The sequence below is a fragment of the Odontesthes bonariensis genome, chromosome 23, assembly GCF_027942865.1.
Source record: "Odontesthes bonariensis isolate fOdoBon6 chromosome 23, fOdoBon6.hap1, whole genome shotgun sequence".
In the NCBI taxonomy this organism is placed as follows: Eukaryota; Metazoa; Chordata; class Actinopteri; order Atheriniformes; family Atherinopsidae; genus Odontesthes; species Odontesthes bonariensis.
In genome coordinates this window covers 8221425-8234178 of record NC_134528.1, presented here as the reverse complement: position 1 = coordinate 8234178, position 12754 = coordinate 8221425, and the positions used below count along the sequence as shown (strand labels likewise).

Sequence of the window (12754 nt, the reverse complement as noted above, 5' to 3'; positions counted from 1 at the left end):
AGATTGCAACCAGCTGAAATTCCCTCATCTTAATTCTTCCTCGCCAAATGAATGATGCTTTTCTTATCTTTCAATGAACCATTTATATCTATTTGCACAGCAGGTCCTTCTTCATGGGTGAATCGTCTTGTCACCGTCATAAATTGCTTATTTGCTTATTTTTCTTATGTACAGCCCTTTGGTTGTCTCTGGTTGTTTAAAAAGTGCTTTATACATAAAAGTCATTAGTTTTGATTTGGCAAAGGGCTCTTAGAAAGACGAGTACTGTTCAAAGGTGACAAAGAAGAAGAAAGTGGAGGAATAAGTAGTCGTTGACGCTGTTCTGCGGGATGTTTGAAGGAACACGTGTGAAATGCGGGCTCGTGTTTATAACATATTGCATGAATAGAACTCGTGAAATAGGTGAAAACATGAAATTTCCAGAAGAAAAAACATCAAAGTTGATCATTTTCTACTTGATAACTAACTCAGGCTACCAGTTCAGATACAATTTGTGGCTACGTAGTGGTTGAGAGATGGTTGCCATATCCAACTTGGCCACTAGATGTCAGTAGTTTTTACACACTGTTGGATAAAAAAAAAAACACTAAATGCTGCACAGTTGAGTTTTAAGTAGTTCTTCACTACACATTTACTACACACATGAAGATTCAGGTGATAATCATCTGAGCATACCCTGTTAAAGATGAAAAGCAGTCTATTTACATAGCATTTATTTTAAATGCAAAACACTGGCCTGATTTGTTGTTTTTTTATCTTGCGATATTGCTACTTTCACACAGGTAAAAGATCTGAGAGCTTCCTCCATCACAGCAAGTAGGAAAACCATCGAAATAAAGGCAGGTTTGCTCTTACAGGTCTTTTAACTATTCTTTAGGAAGTCTCCTTTAACTAACTAACTTTTAATCCCAATACATGTATTATGATTATTATTTACTTATGTTTACACAGTAAAATCATCAGGTTTTCTTTATTTATTGCAAACTTACACTGATAAGAACCTTCATGTAAACTGTTCAAAGATCTTTAGTACTACAGAGAGAAGAACATCGCAGATTTTGCCTCTTCGGTTAATTTGCCGAGTTTCACTGAGTATGAATCATATCCACATGCTTTCTTCTCGGGGAACAATTTAAAATTCAAACTTTGCCATTCCAGTAGGAGCTCCTGCTGTGCTGAACAGCGCTCATGAGAAAAATCCAGGTCAGCTACATTGTCTTAGACCTGCTTTCACAGAAATTGTGTTGGAGGGTATAAATAATTAATTACGGTCTGACATTGCTGTTGGGCCAAAGTGATGAAATAGACGACAACCAAAAAGGTAATTTAAAGCATGTTCTGTGTAAAAACAGTCAATCTCTGTTTACAGGTTCATTACATCTTATATTCTTACCCCAAATTTATTTATTTGTTTTTTTGTTTGGCTTTTGGAGGAAAGAAGAAAAGCAGTTTAAGGGAGGAAATAAAGACGCCTGTGAAGTGAAGTAAAGAGGTGGAACTGTAGAGGAAGTGTATAGATATATAGGGAAATATCTATGCCAAGGCCATATTACTAAATGCCTCCCAAGAGAAAATCTCTGTGACCCCCTTTTTCTGAATTCATTATGTTTTTTTGCAAAACATAGTGTGTCTGTCTGTACATTTGTCACCTTGTTCTCTCACCTCTGAGTACGTGAAGATATTTCGACACAAACTCTCCCATCCCAGCCACAGAAGGGATCTCTGGCAAATAGGCAGTCATAACAGGAAGTGTACCTCTGACAGGTTGACATCGGTACCTGAACAAGGCCAGAGTGGGAGCCAACATAGATACTCCTCTGTAACACAAAAGCACATAATCAGTATATTTCTACGGTAAATTACATGTTAAACCTGTTAAGTATTGTAATGTCTAAGCAGTGTGTTTCTTAATCAATCATCATTTATTGATGAATTTGGGAAAAGGGGAGGAACACTACAAGTTTTTTCATTTAAACATTCTTTAAATCTTCTTGTGTATTGTCTTAGATAGTAACAGATACTTTAGGACTTCAGGATTTACTTTTCATGTATTTGGTGTAGTCTAATCACGTTAAACAGCCAAATGTATTATTTGCTAAGTGTGTTTGGGATTAAAGGGGACTTATTATGGGGAAAAAAAACCCTTTTCTGTGCTTCAGAGCATATATTTGTGTGTCTGAAGTCACTACCAACTCAAAAACTCAACCGTGGTTTTATGTTTTTCACTCCCTAGAACTGAAAAAGGTGATATTCAGTGAGCCATTCAGATTTGCAGGGTAAAGTTACGTCACTCTAGAAGCTTATCCAGCCTTTTCCCTCTTTGGCTCTACCTGGCTTCGACTTAGGGTAATACTTAATTTGCTGTACCTTGGAAATGGGAATTTGAAACTCTTTTAATATCATCATTATTGCGAGTTCACTTCCATTAACAACAAAAAAATTGGAGTGGAAATGAGTGGAAACTACACTCAGTTTTATGCATCTGCTGCCTGGACACGACACATTGATAAATACCTGAACTGAAGAAACAACCATGCTCTCTATTGGCTGCGGTTTGTCGAACATCTGCAGCTCCTCTATGATATGCATTTCTCCATCTATGTCCACAGCTCTGTGCAGCCATCCGTCATCTGCAAGAAAAGAGAAAACACTGTCACGTTAAGCTAATATGTGGGACATGATAAACAGTTACAGTGAGCATGTCATGCTAATGTTTTGTTCATTTCATGTGATTTTTTTTTACCTAAAGCTCACCTGTTCCCAAAAACAAAACAGTGTAAATGTTTCCATCCAGTGCTGGCTCCTTGTGCACTGCTATCTTGACATAATTGACACTCCGCTTGAACATGAGTGGGCGCATGCCCATTGGGTGCACCTGGTTAGCCATAAGTGGGTGCCTTCGGGCAAAAGTGAGGACATTGTCCGGGAGGTCTCGAGATGAGTTGATGCCCTGGGACCTGTGCAAATCTGTTATACACTGTAGAGACAAACACCACAACAGTGTTCAGTTACATGGAGAACAAAGCAGAATGTCCAAATAAATCTTCTATGGACAGAAGATTAAGAAAGGAAACTTACAGATCCAGGTCTTGGCTCTGGAACTTTTCCTGTGTATTCCCTCCACTTTGAATCCTGCACCTCCATGTACGGTCCCTCAAAAACCTTGTGTACATCTGAGAAGGCATACTGGCAGATAGCAGATGCTTTAATATTCTTCCTGAAAGATAATCCAAAACCACAAAGACATGTCCAGAGGACACACTAAGGATTAATTGTTCAGAGCTGAAAAAAAACTTCTGAGGAGCAACTGCCACCCAGATCCAATTTCAGACACATCACAGATCATCTCTGACAAGTGAAAAGGTAACAAGACTACTGAGGAGTCATCTTTGCTCTCTGAAAATTGTCATAAAGGTAGCTTTGTTTGTAACTCTCACATCTCACACCTGCCTCTCCAATTCTTATCAATTTGTGTTGGAAAGGGAGGTGGGAGTGATGTTACTGACAGGTGTATAATTTCCCCCCTTTATCCCTCAAACGCCGATCATCCACATCAGAGGAAAATACATGTTTGCAGCACCAGATTCCCAGAAATAAAATATCAACTCCCTGTGAGTCATAATGGAAATGCCTCAGTTGTGACTGTTGTGGAGCACCTGCGAAAAGAAAGAGTAGGAGTTGGTAGCCACAAACCAGGTGACCCTTAGTCCTACACCCTAAAGGTGAGATTAGTAATTGGGTGAAAAAAGGCTGCCTCACATTCTTAAATCCATTGTGCGCCCACTTCAGTCTTCAAAAGCATTCAGACGAGAAAAATGAGAATGGAGTGAAACCAGAGTCTCATTCTTGTATGCTTGAGTCTAACACATATTGATAACCACCACTCACACAGGTGAAAGAGAGAAAGAGAGAACGTGATTGACAGGACAGACTTATTAAATATCACCAAAAAGAAGTGTGGCTTTAATAAAAAAAAAGGAAGAGGCTGGAAAGAAATAGACAGCATTAATGTTGTGTTGAAATGCTATCCTCTCCATCAGAATCTAAACACCCTTGGGACAGTTTTATGCTGCATGACTCTGCATATCAGCATAAACACACTCCCACATCACTGCCAGATTTTCCACTGGCAGTTTCCATCTGGTTCTCTTGTGAGGAGAAGTCATTTTTGTTAATACCGATTGATTGTTTTTCATCATTAGTTAATCAGTTAGACATCATTATATTTTTGTTCAATCAATAAAATGACATAAAATAAATGTTTCCAAATCTCCAGGAAACATTTTTCCTTTTTTGTTTTGCAGTTGCCGGTGGAAAAATCATCCTTATTCTATTAGAATAAAACGAAGGGGGAAAAGCAGTTGATTCCCATCAGAAGAACATTGATAACAAGGGAGCATATCACTCAAAAATCCCTTTTTTGTGCTTGAGAGCATATTTTTGGGCTCCTAAAGTCAGTACCAGCTCACAAAAACTCCAACCGTGGAACTTTTGGGGCCACCTAGATTTGAAAATATGTCATTCTGTAAGCTGTTCAGACTTGTAAGGCATTTCTGCATCACATTCCCAACTCCTCAACTCTATCATCAAACTTCTAACTTCAAATCATGCTTCATTCACTGTACCTTGAAAATGAGAAGTCAAAACTCACTTGCTCTTGCTTTTTGTTGTACTTTTAGAAGCAAATTTTCATCAGCCGTCATATACATAATTTAAAAAGAGCTATTGCTGTTATCCCAGTAAGCTGTTTGATGTTTTATATTCGAATTTAGAAGTCTAAGCTCTTCTTGGCATTATTACATTTTTTATTCTCAGTCAGAAATGTCCCTTGTGTCACCATTTCCCGTTTGTCTCTGTCTGTTCTTGCCATTACAAAAACAAGCATTGGTTAGAATTTGCCCACATAAGCAACAGTTCTTAACAAAAGCCTTTAAAAACCTAAAGAAAACATAGAGGAATGGACAGACATTAAAGCTCAGGGTTTATTGTGATAATATACAATGAAGGAATCATGATGTGATTTTTGACAGGAGTATTAACCGGTTGGCTGGTCGTTATGTTCCTATATCTGTGAAGCACCATTTTAACAACCCGGACAAGCTAAACACATGGCTGGCCTAAAAGATCTGTCAAATATCTACTGTCTGTGACACTTCAAACTTCAGACAAGAGAAATATGAGTATTTGAGAATAAAATTGGTAGACAAATATTTTCTTTGCTAGTCTGAGTATGGTTTTCTGTGTGCTGGTGTGAGCTCTCAGGCTAAATACTGCAGTAAGGTACACCCTGCAGAAAACAGGGAGGGAGAAGAGTTGAGTTGTTCCTTAAACCAGCAGGTATTAAAAGAGCTCTAAATTCATGGTCGAATACTTAGCTGTTGTCTTTTTGTGTATTTTGTGCAAATGTGTTACAAACATTTTATTAAGACATCAAGCTTGTGAAAAAAGGACATGACATCTTGCTTTTAATGGCTTTAATGTATCAACTGGAACCGTTATTGAACGTTTAGGCAATAAACCTTTTGGTCATTCTCTGAATAAAAGTGATCACAGATGCTCATGTTGTTATATTCTTCTGTGTCAATGTACTCTAAATAAAGAACAGGGATCAAACGACATTAGTAACAGGCTAATTTAAAGATTTCAGCTGAATGTCATGTCATTTTTCCTCCACAGCAAAACAAAAAGACTATTTTTACAAGTTCAAGTCTTAAATGTGTGTCTGTTTCTCAGGAAAATCTTGATGCAACAACGTGCAATAATATTTTAGTTAATCGTGTGCTGACTGTATAAATGATAAGTCTGAGTCTGAGGCTTAAGCTCTTAAATAGTTTTACCAGATTAAATGTTTCTATCTGCTTCAAAGGTTGAGAATAAAAGTTTTAATGATGAAAATAAAAGTGTGACTCTGTAGAATTGATAGGTCTTCCTTCGTGAGAGAAGGGAGGAACAGTGTAAAGTCATTGCGTCCCTGTTTTTTACGACAGATTTTTCAGTTCTACATGCTGCAGATTCAACCTTAAAACAACTTGATGCAGTTTATCACTGAGACATGGATTCAATTACAGGAGATAAATCTTTGTGAACTCCGTATCAGTAGGGGTCTGCTCACTCAGCAATATATCACCGCATCTATATTTAGTTTTTAGGTAACTATTCATAGGCTTTCCAGCACATGTGTTGAATGAAATGCAAAGTATTATCTTATTTTTCCTCTAAATGAACTTTTATTAGTTTGATTTTCAACATACAGTAAATGATAATTCACTAATAAATCCCCTACCTATTACTGACATGCATCACAGACATAGACTGGGTAGAATAACAAGACTATTAATAGCCATGTTGGTTCAAGATGCAAAATGTTGCAGTTTCACAGTAAAGAACATTTTGTTCACTTTCCTCCGAAGGTCTGTATGCACCAATATTGGAACTCACAGCTACAACAAGTGCAGAGTCTGCATCAGCTTCTGAACATGTCAGGCACGGGACAAATATATGGTAACTATTATATGTTATTTTCTGCAGGACACTAGCCAGTCGCCAGCACTGGGGGAAAACAAGCAATTTAGGAATTTGGTCAACATTATTCAGTGTGGAGGTATGCTAGTAGACAAGTCATGATTTAACCTTCACATGAAAACCACGTGATTGATTTACAGCCCTATATAACCGTTAGAATGATGTTTGTCTGGCGTTGGATATGTTCTCTTTCAAAGGAATGTATGTGATGTATCCAACCCAAGCCCTCGAATAAAGCTCCATTCAAAGCTTCAACTGCGTGTCCTTGTGAAGAGAGTTTAACCTCAAAGAATCATTCTTTTAATCGTTTAATTTCCTTGGAGTAATAATGTTAACAATCAATGTTTCTCAGCCAATGGTTGACATGTTACTTCGTGGTAAAAGTATCAAAATTTGAAGAAGCAATGCTCACTCTTAGCGTGTCAGTGGACTAACACCGTCCTACTTCCTTCCCATTAATTTTCCACTGCCCTCTCATCCACAAATAGTTAGGCAGTAAAAGTAAATGGTTTGGTCTAAATGTAACAAAACACATGGATAAAAAGTTCCATTCTTTTTTACACATTTTCATATTTATGTGTCACGATCAGTTGAATGCTGAAATTCACAAAACTACAGCATACATATGTTGTTATAAGTGACACAGGAGCATTAAAGGTGGTGAATTATAATGTTGGCCATTTAAGACCATCTTCTCTTTCCAGTTTATAAGGTGAGCTAAGCTAATAGCTACTGTAGTTTCCGTTATTGGCGAGTGAAAGTCTCCCTGGCATTAAGTTTACTGCCAAGCTAGTCTTTCTAGCTGACACAAAGAAACAAAGTTTGCATGTGAAGTGTATTAATAAAGAGCATAAATGAGATAAATAACACATCACTTCTTACCATTCCAGACCAAAGACGCCATAGAAAATACTGCTCTGAGCGTCTCTCCCCTGCAGGACAAACACATCACGCAGGATATTGAGGTGAAGCTCATACTCTGGGACTGAGCACATCATTCGGGCTTTGAGGAAAGTGGTCCACTTCCTTTGCAAAGTCCTCTGGCCACCCCAGTCAGTCTGCAGACATAGAAGACAATGGATGAATGAATGGAGAGATTAATAACTGGGTGGAATTAGTCACTTGAGCAAACTGAACCACTGTCATACTCATGGACACGTTAGTTTTTATCAGTCTACAGTAAAACAAAGATAGAAATTATACACACACATGTGTTTACAAATAGACACGACTTCTAACTGTAATGTGTACATGATTATGCACATACTGTATAAAGCCAGTCTGAAATCTAGAGGCTTACAAAAGTGGGGGTGAATGTTAGTGTTCAAGCTCAGACTGTGCCGACTTTAGTGCATTTCCCCTAATTACATTTCAGCAGCAGTAGGAGGCGAGGCAGCGAGGCACGTCTTTGTAAAAGGCACACTAAGTGCACCTCATTTAGAAAAAAAAAGAAATAAAGAGATGGAGGCTTTCTTTCTCTTTGTTTTTCTGAATCGCACGGCTTCATCTTTCTTTGTTTATGTCTTTGGGGGCATCTGCCGTTCATCAAAAAGCTCTGCCTTCTTTAACCTCCCACACAAAACGGCAAAGCAGCTTAAATCAACTCGGCACACACATAGATATTAAACATAAGGATAAGTCCATCAACACTGTGAAAATAAGCATTCTAAAGAGAGTAGATTCTCGGTTATCATTATGCGTAGAGCTTAGGGGTTGCACTGGCAGATTACAATTTATGTCAGTCAAAACACAGGAAGAAAATAATAATCAAGAATTCAAGCATAACAATGTGAAGGTCTGTCTGTGCGGAAATCACTCTTAGTCAAGTTGATGCAGACAGTGCTGCAGTTTGCAGCCGCAGAGCAGAGTAAAGGACCAAAGATAAAACCTCTCTTATTTTGCATGAGAGCCATGGAACACCAAAATGGCCAATGCTTCAAAATATCAGATGGCAGTGATTTCTGCTTTTGTGTCACTGAAAACTCTCCCCAATCATGTCATCTCTGTGAAAATAGGCCACGATTGGCAAGGATCTTGGTGAAGAAGAGGACAACAGGATGGGCAGCTCAAAAAGGCAAGTCCTCAGTGGTTTCAAGCCAGAGGCTCCAGCCAGAGCCGTCACTATCTGCAGATCTGCCTGCAACCAGTGCCGTGCCCGGCTGCCACGGGGCTGAGCTGGGGACCAGCTCGACATCTGCATGCGCTGCTGTGGCCTAGTTCAGGCTGAGTGATTACACCCTCCTTCTGACAACTCCACAAGCACTGATGAAGCGACAGGGAGAGGGGAGTCTCCATTTTTAGAAATAACTTCTCTACCAAATGTTGGCGGTTTAAAAAGAGTATGAAAGGATTATGAGCTGGTAACATTTAAGAAATCATGCCGCTCCTTAAATTTGTGTAGTCAGCTTTTAAAAAAACAACAAAAATGTGAATTCTCTTTTCTAAATATCAGAAAGGGGAGTTGCTGTATTTATTTTCCTTGTTTTCAGTCTTTGGGCAGATTAACGTCAGAAAAAGAGCAACTGAAACATGGATACTGACTTCTTTTAGAGAAAATAAAATGTATCAAAGTCTGCATCAGCAAGCTGCTGCGTGAATCATTTAAACTGAATTTAAACAAACTATAATTCATAACATAGTGGGTGCTAAAAGGGGTTAATATTGTGTGAAATCATAATTACATGAACAAAGTTTTGTAGCATTCGAAGTCTGACTCTAAGCAGGTTCTGATCAGGCAGTGCTAAATAAATCGTACTGGGTAATACAGACTGGGTTTCTTTCTAAAACATTGCATTAATATAAACTGTTTTAGAAAAAAAATGTTTGAATCTGCTGCAGCACAAGGTCAATTAAGTCAATTAATAAGAATATAAAATCCTGAGAATGCTGAAAATTCTCCTGAAACTAAGACATTTTTTAAGAATTCTGTTTTCACACCTAATGAAATGATAAATAGTATTCCTCGGGTCATTTGATGGGATATTGACAGGGAGCTGGAAAGTCAGAACTCTGGTAAATTTTCAAAATGACAGTGATACGATCGAATCTTTCACATAAGGCTACTTTGAAGGCTGAAAAACTGGCATGCTTACTACCGAAATGCAAAGACTGCCAAGAAATTCAATCTTACCTTCAATGGTTTCTGACAGAAAATTGATTTTGCTTCTTTTTTCTTTTTGCCGGATCATGTTCAAGCTAAGAGAAAATCCAAGCTTAGATTATTGGGTAGTCTATGTATCTAATATCAGCTGGATAACAACCCTAACCCATCTCTTTGGAGTGCGTTTGGTTTTGTTACAGCATTGAGTGGGTCTGTGCTTGAGCTCAAATGTTGGTATGCAAAGCAGCCTCTCTCCAGAAGCTCCAGATGGTGGTCTTACAGTCACTTTTTGAACTGTAATTACAATACAGCGGTACCCTGTGACAGTTATCACGCCAGCATACATGGCTAAAAGAAATGACAGGTATGAAGGAAGAGGAAAAGGGACCTCTAGGGAAGCTGATCACAAGTGAAATGAGGTGAAAGGGGAAAAAGAGGAGGAGCGGAACAGAGTGATGTGGTGATAAAAAAAAAAGGGAGAGGTTTAGCTATTGGATGTAGAAGTTTGTGGACTTCTTTTCTGCCTGGCAACAGTGGCACAGAAAGAGTCCCCATCAGTGGGGAAACTGTGATTAGAGACGCCCAGCTGCTACTTCATTCAGCGCTGACACTACTGTACGAGGAGAGTGGCAGCTCATTTCACCCTGCATCACTGACATAAAGCATCAAATAATCCCGCGATTTTTTAACTTTGGATGACAGGCAACATTTCTCCTCTTTTGATTCAACCCTTTCTTTCCATGACCTTGCAAGTGCTGAAAACCCGTTTTTGTGGAATTAACGACCCGGTGAAATCATTAATACGATTATGGTTATCAGTGTTTTGATTAGTTGCAGTCTCTGACCTTGCAGACTCGGGCAACTCTTGACACCTTGGTCTGACTCGGGTAGGCAATCTGCTCCTGGCTTCTCTCGGTGAAGAAGAAGTAAATCTTGTCATCGTCACCGATGGAGCTGTTGACGCTCTCCTTCAGCAGCACAGAGCCCACGAAATCTGCCTCTGCACACACACACACACACATCCACATGTCCAAACACAGACCTATTAGCAGCCTAGAAAGTGTCTCCTTGGAAACTGAAGATGGAGCTTTTAAGTATGTTTGAATCACCACAACAAAACCAGTTAGAGTTACAGTGCAGAGCATATTTTATGCAATTTTTATTCTCCAAAATACGCCTGTTTACTTTAAGTGTAAATATATTGTATAAATCAGTGTCAGTCTGCAGATATTTTGCTCAGTCTCCCTTGTACTTTTTTCAAACTAATGTATATTTACCCAAAAGCCACCGGGTGGGAGCCTCCTCTGTCCTGAGAGTGGGGAAAGGGAAGTTTCTGCGGACATCTGGTGAACTGCGAAACTCATACTGAGAGGCTGTGAACATCTCACCATCTAATTAACCAATCAAGAAAAAAATTTGTTGGCGGAGGATGGATTGAGACACAAAACAAATTACGACATCAGAATTTAATCGCATGTAAATGAAAGCAGTGGGCATCCTGCAGAGGGAGGGGGCAAACAGTGACATGCCAGTCAGTGTGGTGATAATGTTTGTAAGATCCCTCTGTGTTTGAGCTACTGAATGAAGAGACGTCTTAGATTTTACTCTGCTATTTAGACATCATCAAGCATACTTTAACCTCTTTGATGTAGCTGTTTAGACAAACATTACGTCCCCTAAACACCCCTGATTCTGAAAATATTAACACTGTAGTTATTTGGACTAATTTGAATAATTCCCTGTCTAAGTATTTGATCTGTTGTATTTATTTTCTTATCATTTAATTATGCAGAATGATGGAAACTTAAATGATGATAGTTTTCATTAAAAAAAAAAACACATGATGTGGAGGTATTTGTTTCATAAACAGAACACTAAGCCATAATAAGAGTCACTTATTCACACAAAAAGACTAAACAATCACTTTTCTGTATTGTAAAATCTAACAGAATTAAATGTAAATGTAAAATTTTATCTTTGCTTCCATCCACTGCTGTCTTGCAACATATTAATAGTTCATAGAGACAGGGGGTGGAGCTAATTCTAGAGCCGATGCGACAAAATGTAATTAGCCCATTCAGACCTAGGGTCCTAGGGTCTGACCCCTGAGGGCTTTGTGTGAAACTTCAAATGGTCCATCAAAACGTTTTCTTTCTCAGCCTCTAAATGAAACTAAAAACATGAAATAAAAAATATCTGAGAGGTTATTATATTTAGAGAGAGAGAGAGCCAAACGAGGTTGGCATTCATCAACATTACAGGACTGAGACCTCAAAAATAATAAGGAACAAGGAAAGTAAAGCTAAAAGTTCATGTAAATAGGAAGAAACTAAAGTGCTGATTTAATCTAATTTAATTCTGAGAGATATAAAAACTTTTTATTGTCATACACTTTTCTTATCCTGCAGAAATGCATAACAGCATAGATTAAAATGACAGCTTTAAGTGCTGAAATCTTGCCTTTTACTGAACTAAAAAGTTTCATTTCGATAAAGTGCAGTTTTAAAAGTCACAGTTGTTCCTATTAAACCATCCATGCATAATAACATGTAGTTCTAATTCAAACAAAAGTAAAGAAATTTGAAAGGATTATCCGCTCTGGGCTTCTTTTGAAACACAGAGATTTATGGGGTGGATTATATTTGGTGCTATAGAGGGACAAAATTCAGAATACACAGAAGTTAGTGGAGACCATCCACTTGCTGATGGAAAGTACTGATTTGGTTGATTGGAAGCTTCTACAGGGAACTGAGAAGCTGGTGGTGGGAAAAGAGAAGTTGACCAGTTATCTGACCATGTGGTTATTCATGTGTATAACCCAACGTTCCACCAAATTTGGAGCACACTCATTTTCAGACCATTAGGTAAAGAAAGTGGGAATTATCTTGTGTTTTTCAAGGGGTTCCAAATCAAAGCATAAAATAAATTTGACATAAGTTTTCTCCTCCTTCAATAAAGCAAGAACGCAAAGCTTCACTGAAGCTTTTTTGAGACTCCAGTGGTTTAAGTTGGTTGAATAAAGCTGTAATTACAATGCTTATATGTAAAGTAAGTCCAGTTTCCCTTGCCCTTCTGGACACGCAGTGATCTAGATGATTAATCTTCACAGACACGAAGCACGATGACGTTAGC

At 38.4% G+C, this 12754-nt stretch overlaps 1 protein-coding gene across 2 annotated transcripts in view; it reads right to left on the bottom strand.

Moving 5' to 3' along the window:
- sema4gb (sema domain, immunoglobulin domain (Ig), transmembrane domain (TM) and short cytoplasmic domain, (semaphorin) 4Gb) overlaps positions 1 to 12754 on the bottom strand; it is a 44599-nt gene that overhangs the window by 8308 nt on the left and 23537 nt on the right. For both annotated transcript variants that reach the window (XM_075457644.1, XM_075457645.1), the window contains exons 7-13: positions 10900 to 11013; positions 10468 to 10622; positions 7405 to 7580; positions 3079 to 3217; positions 2755 to 2977; positions 2515 to 2630; positions 1663 to 1817 (exon numbers count right to left, since the gene is read on the bottom strand). In XM_075457644.1, the coding sequence (XP_075313759.1) occupies positions 1663 to 1817; positions 2515 to 2630; positions 2755 to 2977; positions 3079 to 3217; positions 7405 to 7580; positions 10468 to 10622; positions 10900 to 11013 (1078 nt within the window). The remainder of the gene's footprint in view (positions 1 to 1662; positions 1818 to 2514; positions 2631 to 2754; positions 2978 to 3078; positions 3218 to 7404; positions 7581 to 10467; positions 10623 to 10899; positions 11014 to 12754) is intronic.